The 27277-nt window shown below is 38.8% G+C and overlaps 1 protein-coding gene across 7 annotated transcripts in view; it reads left to right on the top strand.

The window, feature by feature from the left end:
• synrg (synergin, gamma) overlaps nt 1–27277 on the top strand; it is a 108392-nt gene that overhangs the window by 21011 nt on the left and 60104 nt on the right. For 5 of the 7 annotated variants that reach the window (XM_048557106.2, XM_048557104.2, XM_059655268.1 and 2 more), the window contains exons 7-15: nt 2199–2471; nt 2804–3043; nt 6570–6641; nt 7047–7243; nt 8468–8722; nt 10656–10795; nt 12175–12290; nt 12983–13045; nt 15686–16672. In XM_048557106.2, coding sequence (XP_048413063.2) covers nt 2199–2471; nt 2804–3043; nt 6570–6641; nt 7047–7243; nt 8468–8722; nt 10656–10795; nt 12175–12290; nt 12983–13045; nt 15686–16672 — 2343 coding nt within the window. The remainder of the gene's footprint in view (nt 1–2198; nt 2472–2803; nt 3044–6569; nt 6642–7046; nt 7244–8467; nt 8723–10655; nt 10796–12174; nt 12291–12982; nt 13046–15685; nt 16673–27277) is intronic. The other 2 variants (XM_059655269.1, XM_059655271.1) reach the window with 2 other exon arrangements.

Genomic DNA, 27277 nt, shown 5'->3' with positions numbered 1-27277 from the left:
CAAATATTGTAAAACAAGCCTGTTTTGCTCGTTATGAGGTGCGGTATCCTTATGAGTTAGGGCAATTATTTATTTGTTTAACTGTCTTTGCCTAAGGCACCTATCCTCAATGCCAAGATGTTTTGTGCTTTTGAAACGATTATAACGTCCTGTCCTCAATATCGTATATAAACGTACAGTGTTACTACATTGGATGAATTCCTGTGTTTGTTTGTATGTTTTTAACATAAGATTACAGTTATGTGGTTTGTAATAAACATGGAAATCTAACTTGCTATTTCATCATGTTATGGTTGCATCTAATCTGTTCTATCAGCCAGACTGCATCTAACAGCACGGCTCCAAGTTTCTTAATAAGACACTAGGGAATATGATTTGTGCTTTCTCATCTGTTAAGAATACTAACAAGTTAACACAAACCTTTTTGCTTCCCTGCAATCTTGGCTGTGTTTTGTAAGACTCTCTAGGGATGAGGGAATTGCAATTACAATTAAAATCTTTGGAGATCATTTCTGACTTGTTACAGTTATGTTTGGTTGTTCCAACACTTCAATAAAGTGAGAAACAGACTAGCTGGAAAGAAGCCTTAATCAGTTAGTCGAAAGAAAATACTGAAAGAAAAGAAGATAACAGAATAATGTTCTCTTGACGTTGAATTTGTCATTTTTATTCTCAGTTATTGCTAAGATGTTATTTTACATTTGTATTGCAGTAATCTGCATCCAAATCATGCTCAATTTGCAGACCAGCGTTTATTATTTTAAGTGATGTTATGTGCATAATGTGACATTTGTGTAGATTTTTTTCTAGAAATAATTTGGGAGAGCTAGTCAGCATTGTCATGTTGCTAATTTATACCATTCTAATTTTGTTCTCATGGAACCTGTATGTATGCAGTTGTTTAATTGGCTGTTATATGTGCCAGCTGACAGGAGGTAAATTAATCTTTTTAACATTCATTGTAAATATACTTGAGAAATTTACCCAAATTAAAAACTGGGTGCCTGTTCCAGAGACAGTGATGCCCAGATAACTGTTCGGTCTCGTTGCAATGTCTAATGCTTATCTCTCTTCCAAAAGCTTTATTGCTGCTTCTAGCACAATGGAAATAATTTGTTAGTTGCAAACCAAACTTGTTAACCCTTATCCAATTTCCAGAACTTCCACCGTTATTTCAATTATTGGAGACTCTGTTGCTTTTGTGTAATACAACATATTCAAAAACTAGTTAGCATAAATCTAGTAAGTGAAAACTGATTTTGGAAACAATATAACTTCAGAATTTTTTAACAAGGAAACAGTTGATTTTATGGAAAAATTAAATAGACTTATGGGATTGCGGTTGCTGCTACTGTGGTGTTCTCTTCAGCGCCAGGTGTGAATTATCTTTATTTGTTGACCCCCACAATTGCTGAAGCTTTGTTTCCTGTCTCTTGAATAGTTTCTTGTGCAGTATTGCATTTTCATTAAATGGCTGTCTGCATTGGCAATGTTTGTGCTGGCCTTCATGCTTTAACGTACTAACCACCTTATTGGTTTCACACAGTTACTGTATATTCTCAAGTAACAGTCAAACTTGTGTAAAAGTCAACCACCAACTTTTGGCCAAAAGGTCTAAATTTCATTCTACTTATCTGCTCACTGCAAAATTCATACTTGCCCTAATGCAAACCTAATGTTTGGAAGGCTACTGTTCAGATTCTTATGTCTGCACAGAGTAATAAAGATGTTTTCTGATTTCTTTTGCACTTGTTTTAGGTATGAATTTGTCACACTCTAACCTGGCAATTCTACGATTTGCTGATGCAACAATATAAATGTAATAAGATGATGGGAGAGACTGGATTTCAACTTTATGAAGATATTACTCATTTATGTTACCTTTTTGGCTAAACATTTAATCTCAGAATCTTGACTTTTACATGAGTATATGTGATATCGGTTCTTTTACATGTGAACAAAAGTGAGGATTTATTTCTAGGATTTGGAAGAGACTGAGTTTTTTGTATAAGTAAATTCTTAGTCTTCATTTTGGACAAAGCTGTCATTGTTTTCTATTATGCTTTTAGAAGTAGACAATGTTTCTTGTTTAGACCATTTTTTAAATTCTCATTTACCTTTGTGTACCTGTATTTTTTAAATTCTTTTAGTTTGCTTGATTTCTATGTTTCCTTATTTTGATTTATCCATTTTTACAGATGCTCCCCAGTCATCCCTATCAGCTGCCCCTCCTTCCCAATCCCCTGCCTTTCCTGACGATGAAGAATTCAGTGACTTTATTCAAGGGCCTGAATCTGCCGCACCTGCGGCTCCCACCAGTTTCCAGTCTTTCCAACCCTTCCACCCCACATTACAGTCTGGGCTGCAGTCTGAGAACGCTGCAGTTCCAGCACAGCCTGTTGCTTCAGCCCATCCCTCAGCTGCAATTTCATTGTATGCTACAGCAGGTCACTCAGCAAAAAACAGCCAAGGTAACAAGTGCAAAACTTATTTTAAATTATACGAAACTTTGTACTTTTAAAACACTCTGAGATTTGTGATTATGTATTTTAAATCCTTAAAACTAGTTTATTAATTTTCAACACCTGATAAAACATAATTGCAATGAACAGTTTTTAGGCTCTTTGATTCTTTGTGCAAAAGCAAAGCATTTGACTTTTTAAAAAAAATTCTCAATATTTGATACCACTCCTTCAGGGATTTGGGTGCATAATCTTAGATTCTGAGACGTCAATGCAGCATAGTTTTATGTGTTTTGCTTTACTAAGCTAGGAAACACTTCTTCCACCTCCTGTTTATTTAGGCCCTTCATTGGAGGAGAAAATGTTTGCTTCCTGTGATCTCAGCATGCCTAAGCAGGCAAATGTTAAATTTAACCAGTCTCAACCCTTGGCTGACATTGGGTCTAAAGCCTCAGTCTCAACTCAGTTTCAGCCCAGTGCCAAGGCCTGTAACTGGGCAATCCAAACTGAAAACCTCGCTGGTGTATTCACAACAGACAGGCCAAAGGATTCCGAACCAGAGACAGCTGCCAGAGAGAGTGGTGAGCAAACTTGCTTTTTTTTTATAATTTTCTTCAGTCATTTACCAGGATTCTGCAAAATCAGGAAAAATATAATTTTAATTTCAGTTTTTCTAGTTTTGTTAATCCATCAGCATTTCTTCTTGAACTTTTCTTATCATGCAGTTATCTTTGTGATCAATTATGATTTACTTATGTTCAATGACAGGCCTTTGTAACTCAAAGCTGTTCAACTTCCATTAGAATACATCTCCTCCCACCCACCCTCCTGCAAAAATTCCATCCCCGATTCCCAATTCCTCCGCCTCCGTCGCATCTGCTCCCACGATGAGGCATTCCACTCCCGCACATCCCAGATGTCCAAGTTCTTCAAGGACCGCAACTTTCCCCCCACAGTGGCCGAGAACGCCCTTGACCACGTCTTCCGCATTTCCCGCAACACATCCCTCACACCCCGCCCCTGCCACAGCCGCCCAAAGAGGATCCCCCTCGTTCTCACACACCACCCCACCAACCTCCAGATACAACGCATCATCCTCCGATACTTCCGTCATCTACAATCCGACCCCACCACCCAAGACATTTTTCCATCCCCACCCTTGTCTGCTTTCCGGAGAGACCACTCTCTCCATGACTCCCTTGTTTGCTCCACACTGCCCTCCAACCCCACCACACCCGGCACCTTCCCCTGCAACCGCAGGAAATGCTACACTTGCCCCCACACCTCCTCCCTCACCCCTATCCCAGGCCCCAAGATGGCATTCCATATTAAGCAGAGGTTCACCTGCACATCTGCCAATGTGGTATACTGCATCCACTGTACCCGGTGTGGCTTCCTCAACATTGGGGAAACCAAGCGGAGGCTTGGGGACCACTTTGCAGAACACCTCCGCTTGGTTCGCAATAAGCAACTGCACCTCCCAGTCGCAAACCATTTCCACTCCCCCTCCCATTCTTTAGATGACATGTCCTCCTGCAGTGCCACAATGATGCCACCTGAAGGTTGCAGGAACAGCAACTCATATTCCGCTTGGGAACCCTGCAGCCCAATGGCATCAATGTGGACTTCACCAGCTTCAAAATCTCCCCATCCCCCATCGCATCCCAAAAGCAGCCCAGTTCGTCCCCTCCCCCCACTGCACTGCACAACCAGCCCAGCTCTTCCCCTCCACCCTCTGCATCCCAAAACCAGTCCAACCTGTCTCTGCCTCCCTAACCTGTTCTTCCTCTCACCCATCCCTTCCTCCCACCCCAAGCCGCACCTCCATCTCCTACCTACTAACTGCATCCCACCTCCTTGACCTGTCCGTCTTCCCTGGACTGACCTATCCCCTCCCTACCTCCCCACCTATACTCTCCTCTCCACCTATATTCTTTTCTCTCAATCTTCGGTCCGCCTCCCCCTCTCTCCCTATTTATTCCAGAACCCTCACCCCATTCCCCTCTCTGAAGGGTCTAGGCCCGAAACATCAGCTTTTGTGCTCCTGAGATGCTGCTGGGCCTGCTGTGTTCATCCAGCCTCACATTTTATTATCAACTTCCATTGAAGTTGTTCAAGGAATGCTGTTTTACTAATTTGTGTAAAATAGGTTTCCTTGTGATCAAGTTATTGATCAACACATCAATAAAAAAATTGCATACATTGTACGTTTGCATGTAAAGTTTAGTTTTTGCATGTGTTGTAGTCTGTTAGAAAGAGAAATATAAATATCTTTTGCAATAAGTCTCTTTGAGCTATGGGTTTAAAGGTAATACTCGTTAAATCTCTGCATTGAATATCCATGCAATGTGTTCCTGACTGGGTTTGATGAGTTTTGGTACATTGATATAGATGTGCAGCAGTTCAGGGATGAATGTATTTCTTCTTAGTTAAAGTTCTTGAGTTTCATGTTTGATTTAAATTAAATTACTTTGTATTGTTCTTTGTATTTCTGATTGTTAACTCCAAATTATTAGAATTGTAATTCTTAGCAAACATATCTGGAATAATTTTGCAAGTGCTTTGAGATGAGAAGATAGGTGCTTTTTGAAAGTTTTAGCTGCCAGAGAGTTTCAGGCAAAAGCTTCTATGTGTGATTTGTATTTGATTGTACCTGCTCCATCTCCTCTCATTTTCTTTTAAAAAAAAACCCTTGTTAATATTTTTCCTCAAATCATAAAATCCCTACAGTGTGGAAACAGGCCCTTCGGCCCAACCAGTCCACGCTGAACCTCAAAGCATACCACCAATTTACACATCCCTGAACAATATTGGTAATTTAGCGTGGCCAATCCACCTAGCATCCTCATCTTTGGACTGGGAGGAAACTGGAGCATCTGGAGGAAACCCACACAGACGGTCGCCCTAGGGTGAAATCAAACCCAGGTTCCTGGTGCTGAGAGGCAGCAATGCTGACCACTGAGCCACCGTGCTCTCCCAAAGACTTAATGGGATTGTAAGTGATTTAAAGGGTTTGGTAAATAAATGACATGGATAAATTAAAGCTTCTATTCCCATTATAATCTCATTTTTGTTGTATGCAATTCAGTACATGCTCACCAAAATTATTCTGTTCGTTATACCACTACTCATGTTTAATGTAATGAGATTATCAACTTGGCACTCCCTTATTGTGTTTTAAACTCTAAGTTCATGTGACTATTACTCGGGTATTACTTACTTGAAACTTTAGCTAAAGCATGAATTTCCTACTCGTCATTAAGTCTTGTCAGGTTTCATTGATTTTGGTATTTGCAAGTTAATGCGGGGTCCCAGAGTACAGATTTATAAATATATCAATCAGATGACTCTGATAAAGGATCTGATTCGCAATCTAGTGATGCAACTATATTTACAGACTTGTATATTATGGGTCAAAGTATATCTCAAATTTCTTTGAGCAGGCAATTTAGCTATTTTAAAATGGAAGCGGGTTGCAGTGTATTGTTGCCTCTTACCATAATAGGTTGCAGCACCACAATATGAACGGTGTGGTTTTGAATCCATCATCCTCATCAGCAATGCTGTGGAGATGTGATGGACTGAGGTCAGTGAAAGCCAGAAGAGGAAGTTATTATGCTGATTCTTGTGCTAGTTCAAGGTGAAATTGGGGGTAGTTTTGGAGCCTATGGGGCATTGTGTGAATTCAGTGAAGCATAGATCAAGGGCTGGCACCCTCAGAGGAGCACACTGGCTCACATTATGAAAAGTAACTGACTGACTGATTTCCTGTAGAAAGTCATAACAGACTTGCACAATTTAATGAAATATTCCACACTTGATCCTGCAGTTTCAATTTGTCAGCCAATGAGGAAAGAAACTGATAAATGAAAATATAGTACTCTTAAAATGTATTAAAAACAAAGAACTCAAAAATATTAATTCCTTTATTTCATCTAACTAATCTCTCTGGACATTTTTCAGAAATTCTGAACTGGACCCCAGCAGGTTGATTGAACATGCCACAACGTTGCTTTCGTTTTAAAAGTATTTTTTGAGATAAGACTTGCATACATGTCATTATGTGCTCCTGTTTAATTGTTCATTTATTTTATTCCTTTGGTGTAGGAGTGTACCCACCACAGGAAACAATTCAGCCAATGTTACCACCTTGGCTTTTCAATGACAGTCTTGTCCCAGGTATAGTATACTTCATGCTTGTTTAAAATTCGAACTGAAAGTGGTGATTAATGTTGACGTTGGTCAGAATTCATAGTGTATAACAGTCAGATGTGTGATCTGACTTTACAGTTTTCATTCCATGACAATCACATGTTTAAACAATCAGACTGTATGTGGTATATCCCAAGCAAGTTAATTATAATTTAAACCTACGTGTACTTTCTGACTTTGTTCATTTGATTAATTCCTCCTACTCCCCAGTATTCTTCTTTGTATCATATTTACTGTGATATCTTGGTTGTTGGGTTATGGATAGATTTACTGATCTTGCAACTCAGCACGATGCATAAGGTTGGGGTTTGAATGTTAATGTGGCTTCAAATGCATTCCTGATATCCAAATTTACAAAACGTATTTCAACAGAACTCTACAAGAAAGTTCTAGAAGCTACTCTTACCCCAGCGGGCATTGATACAGCAAAGCTTTACCCAATTCTTCTCTCGTCTGGCTTACCAAGGGAGATTCTGGGTCAGATATGGGCTTTTGCCAATCGAGCAACACCAGGCAAACTTACAAAAGAGGAGCTCTACACTGTATTGGCTATGATAGCTATGTCGCAGGTAGTGTGACATTGTTCACTTTGAAATAATGAGTCAATTTTTATGCAATCAGTTGTATTTGCTCTTTTTATAATTTTCAAATTAACTGTTTATATTACAGAATATTTGGATTTACGGTGTACCAGATGATTGCTGAATGCACTCTTTGTTTTTAAATCTAGTGTGAAGAATATTAGACACTTGGGAGTGTCTTAGCAATGTGATTCAGGTGTTCATATGGATGTTGAGGAACTGCTAACTGATGTTTAGCATCTTGCCTCAGATTATTGGGTTGAAATTATACAATTTATTTATAATTTACAATTTTTTTGGATGCAACAACAAAATACTATGGATGGTAGAAATCTGAGAAAAACTAAAATTGCTCTAAATACTCGGGTTATCTATCCACCTCTGGAGAGATGAAGAGAGTTTCACGTTTCAAACCCTCTGTCAATTGGGATTACTGGAGATGTTATCATTCCTCAAGAAGGCAGGAAAATGGTTGGGGACGTTTGAATAAACCAGGAACAAGGGGAAAGCCTGCGATAGTGTGGAAGGCAGGAAAGACTAAATGACGAATCAAATGATGGTGCAGGTTAGAGAGGGATGGTAATAGGGAAAGTAATGAAACAAAGGATTGGTTTGGATCAAGTAAAATGGAAAAGCGACATAACCAATATCTGATGTGGGAAAGTAAAATGTGTGTGTGTTATGTATGTTATGAAATGCAAGAAATTTTCTCTTCTGTCACCTATCCTTTATAGATCTCAGATGTTGATGATGTCTGAATCTTTTTAGTAACATGTGCTCTAATCATATTTTTAAAATAGAGCTGCCAGGTTACTGCTGATGAATAATTGTGATCCAACACTACTTTTTCAAAGGAAGACTATTCGTTTTTTTATGAATAGTCTTCCTTTGAAAAAGTAGCTTTGGATCACAGTTAATCATCAGCAGTAACCTGGCAGATCTTATCTGTGACAGTGAATAATTAACATGGAATTACTGACATAAGATTACCTATCACAATGGCAGTCCTTTCGTAAGTGAAGGGCATTACGTCCATTAACTATATAAAGTATTATGCTTGGTAAGTAATCAAATCTAATTGGAGATTTCAGAAGCCTGATTTGATATAAAGTAGCATTTATACTGGAATATTATGAGGAAAACACCTGTAATTTGTCCAACTTAATTTATAATTCTGTTTTCTAATATTACTTCCCCACCCCCCCACCCCAGAGAGGCGTACCTGCACTGAATCTTGAAAATCTGAACCAGTTTCCATCTGCTCCTATACCTACGTTAAGTGGGACTCCACTGACATTGCCTACTTCAGTGCCACAGCAACCTATGATATCGGTGCCAACTGGCGGAAGTGCATCTATGTCTGTGCGTCCAGGCCAGTCTGTGGTAGGAATGAATCTTCCTGTACCAGTAGGTGGCAGTACGACCCAAGTTTCCAGCAGTTTTGTGACCTCTTTCCCTGGCGGCCAGGTAACTACGAATTGTATTCTTATGCAGCCATTTTTAGTTCAAGAAATACAATAAATTAGTTTCAAAAACTCGTTGTAATTCTGTGATTGCGAACTGATTAAGATAGTATTATAAGTTATTAAGGAAAATAAGGACTAGTGCTGAGGTAGTCACCTGTAACATCAGCCTTAACTGTGAATATACAGCAGGGCCCCTCGCCTACATTCAGTATTTTCCACAGGAGAGCAATCCCTTCTAAATATAATACCCTTGAGGTAATATATAGAAACAAGAATAGAATTTTGAAAAAGTTGAACACAATTGCAACTGACTGTGGAAAAACCTACAGAAATAAAAACTAAAAGGAAAGAAAGCTTTCAATGGATAACAACTGAAAGCAGGAAAGAGAAATGGCCATTTTAAGCCAATGTCTGAGAAAATGAGTCGATTTTTCTCCATTCTGCCTTGCTGCTGATTCCATATTTACTCCGTGAAGTATTTTGAATAGATTCATGCATTGTCTTATAATGCATGTTGCTATGCAATATAAATTACTGACGGAGTTCTGAAAGCTATGTGGTAACTTTTAGTAAATCTTTAGAAATCTATATGTCAGTTTTCAGCTTTTCATATCAACTTGATGGACTGTATCCTATTCTCAAATTGTTGGCTTTGTGTTAGGGTACAGTTCTACAGGTAATGAAAGCCATGGCAATACCTTACCCAAATAACTCTTTTCGTTTCTGAGTCCAGACCTGGCTGTTTGCTCCTGAAGTATCCTTTGTGACTGAACCCAATCCTGTTCTTACTGAGTGTCCCCACACATGTATGATTTCTATTAGTGGGCACTGATCAGAAGCTGAAGATCCTGGTTGACGTTTCCCTCTCCAGCAGTGTATGTTTTGTTTATACAGTTTTTTTTTGTGTTAAACACTTGTGTTTTCCAGGTTTATTTTATTTTTTGAACTGCTGTAACTGTCCTAGGGCTCTCAGTTGTTTGGCAGGCCAGTGAAGCACAACCAGAAGAAATAACAGTTGTATGGTTATCACTGGAAAAAGAATCAAGGCTTTCAAGTCAACAACTTTTGTATTAAAAAACTAGCTGTATAATGAATGCATTTTTCACAACACCAGATGTTTTAATAAGAATGTCTATTGGAGGCTAGATTCCTTAAACTAATGTTTGCAACAGTCAGTTCATGTGAATTGTCGAGATTTCCCATAAAAGTAAACCAAGAATGTTAATTTTTGAGTCATTTACCAGGATTTTTAAAAGAATTATTCAGATTCTTCTGATTGCTTGTTTGATATCTTATAGCCTTTCATTTAAACTAAGTATCTAACTTGCCTGGTCAAAAAGTGAAAGTAAAAGGGTTGATTCCCTGAGATGTCCTTCATGGCATGCTAATTTAGGAAAGTGCAAGCCCAAATGCCAGGGTTTTCTGTCTGATCAGTGAATCAACTCTTTTTAATAAAACAAAACTGGCTAGAAATTTTGAAGGAAAAAAAAACACGAAATGCTAGTTCATTAGCATCTAAGAAGAGGAAAGGCAGAGCAGATCCTGCATTAACCTACTACTTCTCTTTGCTGTCTGTTTCAAACATTTTTTTGATCTTTCTCAAAGCACTGTGGCTTTATGCAATTTTAAGGTGGTCTTCGGTTTTAGGATTACAGCCTGTTCAATCTCTGTAGTCTTGACTTCTGGTGAAATTGTATGAAGATTAAAGTATCTAATTCACTGTTGCATGTTTAAAAAAAACTGCAAGCTGCTCGTGAATTATTTGTGTTTTGACTACTGGTTAAAGCATCTACTTGGGATACTAGTTACATTGTGAGTACACTAGTAAGTTTTGAGATATTCAAAAACAGTGTGCAAATCAATGCAATGGCAGTAACTGAACAATAATTCTGTGGTTTAACATGTGTAAAAACTAAAACTTTCCCTTCATCCAGCCTGCAAAATCCGACGATGACGATTTCCAGGAGTTTCAGGAGGCTCCCAAGCCCAGCACAGTTGATGACTCATTCAAGGGATTCAAGAATGAAACCTCTGGAAGCTTATCAAAAACAGCAACCACACAGAGCACAATCAGGTCTGACCTATTGACATGTGCTAGTTATCTGCATAGTTAGATCTAACCAAGTGATATTCCAGTGGCCAATATAGTAAACCAAAATAGTTAACTGATTTATGCTGAATGGCCTCCTTCTGTGCTTCACAATTCTGTGATTCTGACATTAAGAGCGACTCTACTATTACCTTTTAAATTTGTTGTATGTTCTCTTTCTTTGTCAAACTTTTGCAGTTTGTGTAATTCTTCTGATCCCTTTGTGAGTGTTCTCTCTGCATAGTGTATGATTCATGTCCCTTTTATAAGTTTGTTCTTGTCTGCCTGAAAATTTCTGTTTTTGTGTGGTTACTTATCCATGCACTGCTTTCTTCATTGCATCATTCAGGACCTGGTTTTTTTCCCTGCTTCTCCCTTATGGGAATAATTCATGTTAATGATGAGATTCTAATTGGAACATCTTCCTCAAATATCTTTATTCATATAAAGGTGAAAGGGAAATTGAGTAGCAGCCCCATTTCCATTTATGCTGAAAATTAAAAGTTAAAAAAAAACTGTATGGATCAGTGCTAATACAATGAAAAGCCTTAGTGATGTAGTCGTTGGGCCAGTGATGGTTGGTGATGCAATGTGCTACTGCAGGCTTCTGCCTCAAATATTTCAGGTGAGTTGAAGGATGTGATTCAAAATATTGAACGATACCTCCTAAATTTAGACTTTAACCACGCAGAGTTGTATGAGCTGAGCAAATATAGATGACATATTTCATTACAATCTGAAGATTTGTGAAAAGGATATTAGCGATATTAGGTGGAAGTTATCACAGCTTTTATAACAATGCTGTATAAAAATGTGCGCACACGAAAGGAGAACTCAGTTATTCTCTTTGTTTCTGAGCCATTGTAATTATGGTAAACATTTCTGTCCATCAAAGATAATGGTATAAAATGAAAACAGAAAACCATTTATTATTACTTACTGTACATTTGATTTATGCCATTTTTCATTAATTTTGATATGATATTGGTAATTAGCTGCTCCCCCTCGTTCTGACATAAGCACTTTGAGCCATTGATTTTACTTTTCCCTTTTTGCTGAGAAGTCATGTAGAGACTTGTATTTTCATTTGGGATTTCGCTTCCTGCCCTTCAAAAGGCAGTAAAGTAAATGTGACCCTTTTGGAGTGCTGAGTTATTTTAAGAAGTAGTGGGATACTAGTGACATTTGGTCAATTTTGCAAGTGGGATTAGAGACCATAAGTGAGGAGGGCTTTCTTTGTTTTGTTTGTATCATGTTTGTAATTGTAACTTTGGAAAACAAGTATTTCCTGGAAGTTCTTCCACTACTTAACTCAAATGTTACTGTTTAGTAATCCCCAAAATTATTTCAATTCTCTCTTTCAGCACGCACACATTACTGACCCCAATTTCAGGAACCTCTGCACCTTCTTCAGTGGACAAATATGCTGTCTTTAAGGACTTGACAGAAGATAAACCTGCAGATAGCTCTTCATTTGCAGGTAGAGTGGACTGCTTTCTAACACTTCATTCTAAAGTTGAGTATTTAAAAATTGTACCAAATTGAATCATTCTCCAATTGCAGTGATTGTGCGCTCAAGAAAGGCAATAAACACCCATCCTATTCTTTATAATATGGCTGATTAGATTGGGTTAAAAAATGCGTCAGATTTCTCAAAAAGAAAGTATGTACTGTTATTGCTTAGTACTTCTGATTTCATATTTCGTACTAATTAAATAGAACTATCAGAAAAGAACAATCTTTTCAGTCGTTACAAGTTTGAACAAAAAAATAATTTTTTGTTTTACTCCACCTCTCTGGTAAGGCGATATCTATGGTGCCATAATATGCTTTTTCTTGGTTTACACGTGTAAACCTCAATTGGGAGATGGTGGAGCACTTCACCTTTCAGGCATCTATTATCACTTATAATTATCAATATCAGCTGCTTCGTGATGGAACCACGCAACACAGAAAGGGTTTTCCGAGATATTTTGATGAGACAGTGAAAGTGTGAATTTTTCAGATTAACTCTGCTATAAACTGACAACTCGATTATTGTGGTTTTATAATGTTTTAGCAGGAAAACCTTTTGTACTAAGTTGCTACTTCTGTGCATCAATGTTAATGCTGTAAGTTGACAAGATACAATCTACTTGAATCTTTTATGACTGGGTTTAAATTTTTGTTTAGATTTTGGTGACAAATACAGTGTTTTTCGTGAACTTGGCCAGAGTGCAGAGAATAAATCCTCAGGTGAGTAGGCATATAGCAATGTTTGGAACCAGCCTTGCATACAGTAACTGTGGTCAATAAAGTATTTTGATTCCTTGTATGAGAGGCCTGACACTTACCCAAAGAAGCGCAATCAATCTTGTGTTAACTTGTTTAGACTTGCCAGTTACTCTACAATTAACATCATTAATAATGATTTCCTGAAATTTTACATCTCAAAGTTCATTTTCATGTTAGCCCAGAATTACAACCTCTGTTGACAATTAATGGTGATGACAAGTTGGGATATTCTCTGTACAGCAATTAAACCCTAATCAGTAACTACAATGGGACATTACAGAAAAACCTGATTAAAAGTGTGCATGTGTAAGCACTGCAGCCCTTTTTCAAAGACACCCCTACCTACACCCAGCTGCCTTCTGGCAGTATAGTTTTTGATCAAGGTATGAGATATTATTTTGAGCAAAAACTATTCTCAGGTTCATCATCTTATTTATCCCAACCTTCTACCTTATTGTTTTCTGATGAGTTATTACGATTACCAGCTGACGAAGAATAACGCCAGTGAAAATAAGTTGTAAGAATTGGTACAGTGTGTCAGTAGTGTCCAGAACAAAATTGTTTAAATTTTATATATATATTTTTGCTTGTATGTTTAATTCAGTTGTTACAGTAAAAGTATTGGGATTGCTTACAAAAATTCAATTGTTTAAATATTCATATTGTTTATGTTCTGATTTCTTCCTTTGTCTTATGTGCACTTTTTTTCTAAAATAAGAAGTTGAAGTGGGTTAGAACAGGATATTCGTATTCCAACAAAAGATAGTTTCTGTCCCCACTGCTGTTGGTGATTCATTATAGGGGAGGGAAAGAAAAGCTGCGTTGCAAAGGTTTTCCCATGCAGAAAAAGCAAAAACTCCAAGTGTCAATTTTCCCAAGTTGCTGTCTGTGAGAGTTGCACTGTCACAACGGACAGTGCCTTATGCCTAGCCGTAAAAGGGAGACAAGATGGAGTGTAGTTGGGTAGGAAGTAAGAAATATTCGCCTTGTTGAGCTAGGTCACAAAGCTCTCTGGTCATGCCAGCTACTTGCACTGGAAAGCTATTACTCCACTGAAAAAAGAAAAGCAGACAGCGTTATAATAGTACTCCTATGAAGAGGGAACTGGAAATTAGATGAACTAACATAAATTTGGGTTATGATCACTTTATTAATTTTCTGTTTTATTTCTTCACAAGTGGAAAACTTTGACCATTGCAACTTAAAAATTCAATCACTGAGATATAAGTGCTGCATACCTTAGCAAAAATGAGAGCCTGAAGATTTGCAGCCTTAAAGCAGAATCTCTCTACTGTTTCTGACCCCCAGTTTTATTTAAGATTGTATTTGCATATTTATGGGTGATTGGCCATTGAAAATATATAGCTGTAGCATCCCATATAGCTTGGCAGTGTATCTATTGGAAGGCTGAGGCAAAGAGATCAGACATTATCCTTGCTTTGTGCTGAGCCAAAGTAGTACCACAGGGCTACAACTGGCTTCGGTGTCCCGCAGTTCAGGAGGACAAAATCAGTTTGTGTCCCTATAAATTGATTCCCTACTGGAAAAGTGTGTTTGAATGGTGAATCAATAGTTTGTAGTTCCTTTGGTTATCTGATAGCCTCTTTAAAGATCATAAATGAAACATGGGTATTGAGGTTTGGTACTCATTATCCATTGCATGAAAGCAGTATCTTTAGAAAGTATCGGAGATAATAGGAACTGCAGATGCTGGAGAATCCAAGATAACAAGGTTTTTCTGATAAAGGGTCTAGGCCTGAAATGTCAGCTTTCCTGCTCCTGAGATGCTGCTTGGCCTGCTGTGTTCACTCAGCTCCACACCTTGTTATCCTTTTAGAAAGTAGACGGTGTGAGGGGGAAGAAACAATGCAACATTGATATTTTAATTTTCTTTTCCATTTCTTAATATTGTCTCAAATGCATCATTAAAATTTTAAAAATAAAATTACTATCTCACATGGGTAGTGTGCTTTGGTCCAGAAGCATAAGTAGTGATTGAAAGCCAATTGCCTCGGTCAGGAAAGCTGACAGTTAATTTCAAGTACTGTATTATGAATCAGTAAGCTCCTTTCCCCAACCCCGACCAAAATCCTTTTAGTCCCTGAGGTGATTCCAGGTAACAGAATTTAAATTTTAAACAGAATTAAATAACAGAACATCTTCCTTTCAAAGAAAAAAAGGAAATTCAAATGTTTGCCACTGTACTGTCATATGAGGAGGACTAGACAATGTGTGGGGCTGGATAGATACTTAGCAGAATGCTGCCACGCATGCACATTGGGAAATATCCAGACCATTTGTCCATCAAAGCTGGGTTAAAATTCTCACTTTTTTTTTCCAGATTTACATAATGGCCCTTCTTTGGGCCAGTTGGGTATTTAAATTTGGTTCGTTGACCATCCCTCTTCCCTACAATGAGAAATTAAATGGTGGTACGTTCAATGCAGGGTTTTACTTGGCAGTGCATGCTTGGTATGGGTTGGTGCTTTGGTCGTAGTTACTAACTTGAAAATGCTTGTGTTTGTGTGCTGTGAAAAGTGAAATTTAGAATTCTATTCTTAACTGCTGATATTTTGTCACTGAAAAGATGTATGTTTGCAGGGGAGGGCTTTGCAGAATTCAAGTCACCAGGAAATGATGATGGATTCACAGACTTCAAAACTGCAGACAGCATTTCACCAGTAGACTCATCAGAGCAAGCAAAGGCATTCTCAACAACATTTCCTTCTGTGCCATATCTTCAACCGCAACTGCAACCAGTAACACAGCCTAAAGACTCTTTCAATCTCTCGGACCTTTTTACCTCTGTCAGTAGCACTGGAGAGAGCAGTTCTGTGTCATTTCCACCAGTTTTTGTGACATCATCCATTTCCTCATCTGTATGTGTTACATCTTCATTGTCATCACTATCATCTGGTACTTTTTCCACAGCCGGTAGCAAAACTGCTGGTGGAACTGATGACTTTGGCGATTTCAGTCTTTTTGGTGTAGCAGCCAGCACTACTTCAGGTGGGGGTTGGGGTCAGGATGAATTTGCTGATTTTATAGCTTTTGGCAGCTCCAACACCACTGGATCCTCTGAACAAAAGTCAAATGATAAATATAGTGTTTTCAGGCAGGAGAAGAATGATGGCTTCACAGCATCTTTTGATGCCTCACTTGGCACAGCAGAAGGTGGACAACAACCTTCAACCACTGCTGTAGACAAATATGATGTCTTTAAACAGATACCTGAAGAAGGGTCTGTAATGGGCTTTGAGGAACAAAAAGACAATTCCTCCCTTTCCCAAGAAAAGAATGAGGATGACTTCCCAGTTACCAAGCTGTCCCTTGCATTCGGCACCTCGGACAAGGCTTTTGTAGACAAACTTTCTGCTTTTAAACAGGCAAAGGAAGACTCTGCCTCAGTGAAATCTTTGGACCTTCCTTCAATTGGTGGGAGTAGTATTGGTAAAGAGGACTCAGAAGATGCCTTATCCGGTCAGTTTGACATGAAGTCAGCAGAGGTTGGTGGTGATTTGAAGCATGTGTTGTCTGACAGCTCGCTGGATTTACCACCTGTCATTGGTCAGCCGCCTCCAGTTACAGGTGAGGAAATGGTTCGGTTGATCTGGTAGTTACAGCCAAATCATCTGCATACTGCAGTTTCCTTTCTATAATGCCGCACCAATGATTTACATGTTGTGTCCATTCTGAATGATCATCGCTATTGGGATTTGATCTGTTCTTTAGTGAGTATAATTATGCTCAGTTATTAATCTTAGTGGAGCAATCCAATAAATGACCTTGTTTCAAGGTATCACTGGGCAACTTCATTTGTTAGGGTACCCATGTCCACAACATTTTCATCAGTTAATTGAACCAGCAGAGTTATTGTGAATATTTTTTCCTATTGGAATGTAACGATTGTTTCACTTCAGTACTTTGAATCAATGGAATGATCTAAATGATTTTCACTTTTTCTGAGCAGATACCTAATGTTCATCTCAATCGTAACAGTATAACGAACAATTCCACAGAGAGTGACAGTCATAGTCAACCTGGATGGTACAGGATTGTAGAATTATTTTATCTGCACCCTTTCAGCCATGATTACAAGTTGCTGTTTCTATTTTAATATTTTGAGGACAACCATATCCCACACATGCTGCCAGACTCGCTGGGTTTTTCCAGCATATTCCTTTTTTAAAAATTTTGGACATACAGCATCCACAGTGTATTGTCTTCAGTCATGTCTGCTTATGTTTGGTGCCTTAACATGGTGCCTAGTTTTAACTGTAATATTCCTATAAATTTGCAAACAACTCTTTAATTTTTGTGAAAGGACACTTTCATTGAAGGGCAGTATTGTTATTTATGTTTCTCGAAAGCTGCTTAAAACTACTTTCAAAATGTAGTCTAGATTAAAGAACTTTGGACTTGATTCTGGATGTAAACAAAAACTTGAATTTTCCGTGTGTTAAAATAATTGAGTGTAGCCTGTTTGATTAATGGTAAAATAGATTGGGGTGGAGTGGTAACATATAAGTAACCTTCTGGACAAAAATGTGTGCAAACACAATTTATGACAGGGCTGACTGGGGATTAGGAAGGATTTCCAGGTCTGTTGACTGGTTTAGCAAACGTCAGTTTTGAAAACAGCCCAAGAGGGTGCCCACAAAGTTTCTGTACTTCCACTTAAATATACTTGCTCTTGTTAAATTACAGTGATATGGCATAAATGTGCCAGAAATTAAATATTCAGGTTGTTATTTAAAACAGAGCCTGTATACTGTGCCATCTATAGTGACAAATGAGACTAAAAGTGATTGACAGTAGAGTCAATCCTTTTTAATGATCAGGAAATAGTTATGTAGATTGTTTGTTTAAAAAGTAGGACAGATGATCCAAAATTTGACTAGCATGAGACTAATGATTTATAAATCAAATGCTTACAGTGCAGAGACTCTGATCTGCTGATCTATGATGGTAGTATGGAGGTAATGCTTGCACATAATTCCACTAGCAAGTAATATTTTCTTTGTTATGAAGTGAAGACTTTTGGCTTTGCAATATGTTAGGGAAATACTGAATTGGTACATATAGTTGGGTTTTTTCAATCTGTCTAGTTGACCAGAACACACCAGTTAAAACTGAGAAGTGTGCGATTACGTGCACCTGCAGAGTTAGACTTAACATCTGAAATTGTCCTAATGAGCTTAGAGTAGAAATGGTTGGCAACACTATTCATTTGAGAATAATTTATTTGTATTTAAATTGTCAGACTAGGCTATCTCCTTGCTGTGTAGATGTCCTTAACTAGCATCTGTCAAACAACACAACCTTGGACCATCGTTCTTTCTAAGCTGCGCAACTGTACAGTCACAGGGAAATGAACACTAATTGGCATCCAGTGTATGGCTTCAGCTTTTGGAAGACACTGCCACACCTTGAGGCCTGCACAGTGGCAGGAAAAATTAGAGGGAGCGTTCCTTTGACTTTGTTTTCATCTGTAGAATATGATAAGTATTCCCCTGACTATGTGGTCCTCTCACTTCCAGGTTCCTTCTCACTTCCAATCATCACTGCCACCCCCTCACTTAGTTTTTCTGCAGTATTGTGCTGTTGTCAGTTTTTTTTTCTATCCTGTAAATCTTGCCTTCATTTTTACAAGCAGCAATAAATGTCTTTTTCATTAAATTCAGTTGGGGGGTGGAGCATCCTCCACTGAAGCTTTGCAATGTCTGCTCCTTGGATTCCAGCACAGCAACTCAGAGCTGAAGTTCCTTGCAATGTAGACACTTACTGCAGATGTAGCATCCAAGCTGTCAATGTTGTGTGCAAACTCCCTACTATTTTTGCAACAGTCTACTTGCGCTGTTGTCTAGTTTGTTCTACCTAGGCTAAATGAAATATTTACCTGCAAAATGCCTCACTGCAAGTGTTGGAGGCAAAAACAATACTTCATCCACCCATCGCATCCAATTTCCAATTTCTCCAAATTCTTGAACTTTACTCTCTGCTTATGGTGCACTTTAGTTGATGACCACTCTGACTGTAACAACTGAGGTATTTAACTTCACTGCATCATTTATAATTACATTGAGTAATCTTGCCATTATCATGGATTATGCACCATTGTGCAGTCGATGAGTAGGTCGAAAGAAACTGATGTTAGAAGATGGAGAGTAAGTATATAAAAATAATAGTTCATGGACCTTGCTGTGCGTAAATTGGCTACAAAACAATGATTCACATGCTTTGGCATACCCTGCTGGTGTGAAAGGTTCTATTCAAATGGATGCTTTTTTAAAAAAACAAATTGCAGCATGTATTTAAAAATTTCTTTATTAAATTCACTGCATCCTTTCAATGAAGGAAAAAATGGCCAGAGCTGACTTTCCAGAGCTCCATGTGAGCTTTCAGTAGACTGGTGTCAGTAGATGTGCAAGACCAACAATAGGTGATAGTTTCTTTTTATTGCTTTGAAAATGTTGCTGTCTTGCTAATGAATAGTTTCAGAAAACATTTGAAAAATCAAGCAAGTGTATTCTTTATTCCAGTATTTGAAAACATATCAAAGACCCGCCACAGTAGAATGATTTATCTACTATACCTTGGCAACTCCAAAAGTACCTCAGTCAGATCATTCATTTTTTTTTACATGAATGGTGTAGTGCACATTACAAATTACACCTCAACCTAATAACTTTTTGCAGTAATTATAATTTACTTTCCTAATATTTATCAGCTATTAGATTTAACAAGACCCAATTAGCTTTTGTGGCATAGAAAAATAGTTTTATTTGAAATATATGAACATGGTCATCGCAGTGTTGCTTTAGTAATATCTGATTTTGTTTCGTAAACTTTAACTGCACACCAGCTTCAAAATATTTTTTGTTCAGAGCTATAAGCAAATGTGTGATTAATGATCAAATAAACTTGGAGTCAATGGGCTGTAGTCTAAGCTGCTATAAAAATAGGGATCCCTATCACTTTTCAATGACTGAAATTAGTTTTGTGTAGAAATTAAAACAAATTAAAATGGGATGCTTTTCTTATGAGATTTAAACAGATAACAAATAGATTCTTCAAGTTGAAATTCTTAGAGTTGAAATGGAGCCAATATAAAGATTAGAGTTTAGGAGTTAGATTTTCAAGCTGTTAAACACAAAAGAATAAAATCTCTAATCTGCAATGTAATGGTATCATGGAGTTTAGATTTGTGGCCTTTTGTTGGATGTAGTTGACTTGTGTGTGGAAGGTTCTCATGCTTTGTAACAACTCCAGCACTCCAATGTTTTTTGCAGTTTAGTAATGCTTCTAATTTTATGTTGGAGAAAGAGTGTAAAGGATTATTTAAAAACATCTAAATTTCATGCATTTATATTTTTCATAATATTTATTCTGGCTGGTGCTATAATTTGCTCATTTGTTAATAATTGTTATACTGTATAAATTAGTGGCTTTTAAGCTTTCATTCATTTTGGCACTTTCTCCCCACCCTAATAAGCCTCTGTGTCTTTCGTCATCTCTCCCATTCCGTCTCTTTTCTTCCCATCTCTTTCTCCCCCTCACCCTGCCCCCCCCCCCAATCTTTCCAGCCCTACTCCTTGCTTGCATGTGCGTGCTCTCGCCCTCGCCCTCGCCCTCTCTTTCCCCCCCCCCCCCACCATATTATGTTTAGATCCATGAAACAGAATGAGTGCAGTTATTCCAATCAACAACTCACAACTGTGCAGCTTTTTATTGTTTTAAGATAGCTGAATTCCAGATCAAAGCTCTCAGTAAAGATCATCGCTGCAGCAGACGGTGTTTAGGAAATGCTAACTTCTAAATTTCTAAAGATTGTAGGAGTAGAATGTGAGTTTCCATAGATTTCTCTCCTTGTTATTTACTGTGTTTCCCCTTATCATTCAACAGTATTACCATTGTTAAATTCCCCCTATCAATAGATAGATGGTTATCTTTGAGCGAAAACATAACTGGATCACTCATATAAACACTGACTATAAGAGCAGGACAGAGATTGAAAAATCTGCGTATATTTTAACTGCACACCACTTCCAAACTAATTTGTTGTTTGGAAGTAAATACGTAATTTCATGATGAAATGAGCCTACAGCCAATGTAGCCTGAGGTAGTATTAAAATTCAGAGCCTTATTACTTTTCAATGAGTAGAACTAGTTTCATGCATTAAAATTAAAAACTAGGCACAATGTCTTCTCACAAGGCACATGCCAGGAGTGTGTTGAAATGCTCCCCAGTTACCGAGATGAATGTAGTGGGCAAGAAGCTTACTCCTCAGAGAAAGCAGTCTACTTGTTTAACATCCCATCAATCACCCTACACTTGCATTCTCACCAGCATCTGCACACACCCACACTTCAATGCATTCCAGTTACATGATGCACTGCCACAACACAAAGTAGACAGGGGTGGCAGGTGAATCCATCCCCAACTTTTCAAATTGACTGAGTAAAGTTGTCTTTGTGAATAGAGTGAAAAGAAAGGGTAGGAAGTTGCTGGTTGACTCCCATGCTTGTTGCTGATAGGCTGTCTATGAACTTATCAGCAGCATACGGGAAGAGAAACAACCTGTGAATTGGAGGAGCCATGCATATTTTTGGTAAATACTACCGGTGAATGAGTTGTTGGAGAAGCAGCTGGCTGTGGTACACAAATGGGCTGAAAAAGACTGGAGCTGAAAGTCAGCTGGAAGGGGGCATTGGAACTAGAGGAGCCTTTTTGCTGATATTGTCAAGAGAGTGGGGAGCTGCCTTTTGGCTGAGATGACCAGGTCCGGAGGAGGCGGGGTGGGTGGAGGGGGACATGGTGTGCGGAGCAATGAATTATTTACAAAAAAATGTACATTTATTTAGCTTAAAGCCATATATGTTTAGGAGCTAATCTGTGAGGAAGTTTGTAGTGGGTGCCATTTCAATTAGTGTTCAATTGGTAACTTTAAATCTGAAATTGAGATGCACTAAAAAAGTTAACAGCTACTTGGTTAAAGCATTTGAACTTTGTGAATATGCATCTCTACCTCATCGGAGTGCAGAAGTGCATTAGGTGATGGCTTTTTGTGTGTAAATATATGTCAGTTACATTTTTAAAAGCTTATGGTTTTTGGAACATTTAAATTCTGTGGTATTTAGAAAAGTAATGTTTTCCTTGTGCTGGAGCTTTAAGTTTTAATGGGTTTATAATTACCAAAGATTGTTGATTTCTTCTAATTCTGCTTCAAACTGTCCTATGCGTCAAACAAATACAGAAACTAATGTTACTATACAACTGCAAACCACCTAACAAAAGGAGTGAGAATGAAAAAGTAAACCATGATGCGTTGCTTAACTAGAGAGGCCCATACTTATTGCTATCCCTAATTGCCCCTGAGAAGTTGGTGGCGAGCCACTTTGAATCACTACAGTCCATCTGGTAATACAGCCATAGTGCTGTTATGATGGGAGTTTTTGACCTACCATCTCTTTAGGTGTATTATACCACAGGAACAATAGCAGTTCTAGAAGGTAGCTAAGTGCCACCTTCTGCAGGGAAGTTAGGAATGGGCAATAAATGTAGACAGTTGTCAGCAGCACCTACATCCACAAACAGAAAACAAAAGCTTAAGAAGTTTTAACAGACAAAATAGGACAGCAGATTTTGAAAACTAATAGCAGTAGTTGAAAACTGCTTTTCTCTTAAATTGTCTTCCAAGCCCTGCAGTGTAATTGCTGCTGTCACTTTGAATTATTAGAACAAGGAGAGGCAGTAGTAGACCAAAAAATCTCTTTGAATACTTTGCTGAATTAAAAGACAAATATATTGCAGTGAGGATAGACAGTAGGAAGTCAGAATATTTGGATTAGATTTGCAAAAATGTATCTATTGGGAGAAAAACCTGCAGCTGTACTCACTCTAGCTTGTGTGTGATTCCAGTTTGACATTAGTATGGTTTGACTCTGAAATGTTCTCCAACTTGCTATGGCATTTCAATCAGTCATGTCAATCAGGATAACTAGGAATGCATAATCAAATGCCTGTCTTATCAGGAATGCTCATATTCTGAAAATTAATTCTTAAAATTGAGGCATAAAATGACTATATTAAATGCTAAACTGAAGTTCTTACATATTTGTGTTAAATTTTCAACCTTTGATTACATGTCCTTTTTGATGTGTGGAGTAACATAATAGAGGAGTGGCCGATGGAGTTTGCTCTAAATAAATGTGAGGTGCTACATTTGAGTAGGGCAAATCAAAGGAGGACTTAATCACTTAATGATAAGGTTCTGGGGAGTGTGGCTGAACAAAGAGACTTTGGAGTGCAAGTTCATAGTTCCTTGAAAGTGGAATTGCATGTAGACAGGGTAGTGATGGAAGTGTTTAGTATGCTTGTCTTTATTGATCAGAGCTTTGAGTGTAGGAGTTGGGAGGTCATGTGCCTGTACAGGATATTGGTTAGGCCACCTTTGGAATACTGCATTCAATTCTGTTCCCCCTGCTTTAGAAAAGATATTGTTAAACTTGAAAGGGGTTCAGAAAAGATTTACAAGGATGTTGCCAGGGTTGTACGGTTTGAGCTATAGAGAGAACCTGAACAGGCAGAGGCTGTTTTCCCTGGGAGGCTGTGGGGTGACCTTAGATGTTTATAAAATCATGAGGTACATGGTTAGGGTGATTAGTCAAGGTCTTTTCCCCAGAGTAGGGGAGTCACAAACTGTAGGGCATAGTTTTAAGGTGAGAGGGGAAAGAATTAAGTGGCCTAAGGGGCAACTTTTTCATGCAGAGTGTGCTTTGTGTATGGGGTGAACTGCCAACGTAAGTGATGGAGGCTGGTACAATTACACCATTTAAAAGCCATCTGAATAGGCATATGGATAGGAAGGGTTTAGAGGAATATAGGCCAAATGCTGGCAAATGGGACTAGATTATTTTGTTATATCTGGTCAGCATAGACAAGTTGGATGGAAGGGCCTGTTTCCATGCTGTGCAACTCTGCATCTATAATGATAGATAATTATGAAACCTGCTTTCACTTGGGGTGTTTACAGATTTTATTGTTTCTTTATGGAATTTTGTACCATTGTAACCAATCCCTGTTAGAATGTTAAAAGTTCCTTGGTAACAGCAGACTTTTAGAATCGTAGAATCCTTAGTGTGGAAAGAGGCCGTTTGTCCCATCAAGTATGTGCCAATCCTTTGAAGATCATCCGTCTCAGATCCACCCCACATATCCCTGTAACCCTACACTTCCCATGATTATTCCACCTAGCCAATACATCTTAGGACGTTACGGGCAACTTAGCATGACCGATCCACCAAACCTGCACATCCTTTGACTGTGGGAGGAAATCCACGCAGATGCAGGGAGAGTGTGCAAACTCCACAGTCACCCGAGGCTAGAATTAAACTGGAACCCCGTTGCTGATGCAGCAGTACTAACCACTAATCCACCGTGCAGCCTATTTACAGAATTATAGAATTTCTACAGTGCAGAAATTAGGCCATTCAAATGACCCTCGGAATCTGACTCAGACCCAGCACCCCACCCGATCCTCGTAACCCTGCATATGCCATAGTTAACCCACCTAACCTGCGCAACTCTGGACACTATGTGGCAATTTAGCATAGCCAGTTTCCCTAATCTGCACATCTTTGGACTGTGGGGGGGGGGGGGGGGGGGGAAACCGGAGCATCCAGCAGAAGCCAGTGCACATACTGGGAGAATGAATATTTGGGTTAAATTAATGCAAAAGGTTTTAGAGTGTCACATTTCAGATTTTTGACTCATTAGGATGATGCACCAAAGAACTTGGTATGCAATAGGTTGGGATGGTCACATTCATGTGAATTTAATGAACGGTAGCTGCTGGGAACCCATATATAGAAAGAAGTTAGATCGTTTTAATTGGCTGCTCTTTTGACAGACTTATACACAATAGAATACTGTGAACCATTTTAACTAAGGAAAGATATACTGGCATTGGAGGCAGTGAAGAGAAGGTTCACTAGATTGAATCTAGGAATGGAAGGATTTTTGTATAGACAGGTTGAGTAGGATGAGCATGTGGAAAGGAGACTTTATTCTCTTGTGTGATGTGGGCATCAGTGGCTGGGCCAGCATTTATTGCCCTTGAGAAGGAGGTGGTGAACTGCTTTCTTGAACCGTTGCAGTCCTTGTGCTGTAAGTAGACCCACAATGCCATTAGGGAGGAAATTCTAGGAATTTGATCCAGCAACTGTGAAGGAACATAGATATATTTCCAAGTCAGAACTGTGAGTGGCTTGGAGGGGAGCTTGCAGCTGGTGGTGTTTCCATGTATCTGCTGCCTTTGGCCTTCTAGATGGAAGCGGTCATGGGTTTGGAAAGTGCTGTTGAAGGATTTTTGGTGCATTGCATCTTGAGACGTACGTACTGCTGCTGCTGAGCATCAGTGGTAGATGGAATGGATGTTTGTAGATGTGGTCAAGCGGGTTGCTTTGTACTGGATAGTGTCAAGCTTCTTGAGCGTTGTTGGAGTTGCACCCATCCTGGCAAATAGGGGATATTCCACCACACTTCTGACTTTTGCATCATAGATGACGAACAACTCTGTGAAGTTTGGAGGTGAGTTACTTGCTACAGCATTCCTTGTCTCTGACTTGCTCTAATGGCCATTGTATTTAAATGGCCAATCCAGTTGAGTTTCTCATTGGTAACCCCAGGGATGTTGATAATCTGGGACCCAGTGATGTAATATCAAGGAACAATGGTTAGATTCTCTGTCATTGGTGATGGCCATTGCTGCTTGAAATATATAAGATTCTTGGGGGCTTGACATGTTATATGTGGAGCGGTTGTTCCCTCCTGGAGGAGAGTTTAGAACCAGAGGGCATAGTGTCAGAGTAAGGGGTCACCTGCTTAAGTCAGAGATGGAGATAAATTTCTTCTTTCACTGATATTAAATCTATGGAATTCTTTATGGCGAAGAGCTGTCCCACAGACTAATCAAGTAACAGGCTCACATTGTCTTTAAAGTGTGATTCCTTGGGGATGAATATGTTCCAGATTTATTTTCACCATTCCTCGGTATGCACTATCCTACTAACAGGACAGACTCACCAGACATGGTTGCTCAATGGCGTACAGTCAAGGACTTGTTGTCCTGGGAGTCCTCAACAGTGACTGTGGATCTTGTGACATCTCATGGCATTAGGTCAAATATGGGCACCCAGATCATGCTGATTACCACTTAATGCATTCCCACAACTGATGAACAGTTCTTCTCTATGATGAACTAACTTGGAGATGCAGTGAGAGAGGCAAAGACACATATTGTGCTTTGAGTGGGAGAACTTCACATTCCATCACCAACTCAGTGGCCACCACCACTGATTGATCTGCCCAAATCCTAAAAGGCATATCCACTAGACTAGGAGGCAAAAGAATGAACAAGAAGGGAAAACATACTTGATCTCATTTTCACCAGTCTACCAAAAGGTGATGCATCTGTCCATGGTGGCTTCGGTAGGATTGACCACTGCAGAGTCCCTGTGGAGACAAAGTCCTGCCTTTGTGTTAAGGATACCTTCCATTTAAGTTGTGTTGCATTACCATCATGCTGAATGAGACTGATTTCAGAAATGTCTAGTGACTCGAGACTAGGCATCCACGAGGTGCTTTGGGCCAAGAGCAGCAGCAAAATTGTATTCAGTCAATATTTGTAACCTCATGACCCAGCATATTTCCTCTACTATTATCACCAAACTGGAGGTTTAACCCTGTATCAATGAAGAATGCAGGAGTGCATACCTAGAGCAGCCGCAGGCAAATCCAAAAATGAGGTGTCAACTTGCTGAAACATAATAAAGCAGGACTTCTTGTATCCCTAGCAGAGTAAGCAGCATGCAATAAATCGAGCTAAGTGATCCCACTACCAGCAGATCACATCTAAACTACACAGTCCTGTCACGTTCTGTTGTGAATTATGGTGAACATTTAAATAACAGGAGGAGGAGGCTCCGTATTTGCACCCTCAATAATGGGGGAGTCCAGCACATTACTGTAACAGACAATAGTGAAGCATTATCAAACACTTCAGCTAGAAATTCCCAGTTGCCAATCCATTTTTGCCTCCTTCAGAAGTCCTATTAATGACCAGTGTCAGCCTTTAGCTATTGAATTCACTATACTGGATGTCTAAAGATAACTGAAGGCACTGGATACTC

This window comes from Stegostoma tigrinum, chromosome 27, assembly GCF_030684315.1.
Source record: "Stegostoma tigrinum isolate sSteTig4 chromosome 27, sSteTig4.hap1, whole genome shotgun sequence".
NCBI lineage: Eukaryota > Metazoa > Chordata > Chondrichthyes > Orectolobiformes > Stegostomatidae > Stegostoma > Stegostoma tigrinum.
The sequence above is the reverse complement of the archived record's forward strand: the minus strand, read 5'-3'. Positions and strand labels throughout refer to the sequence as shown.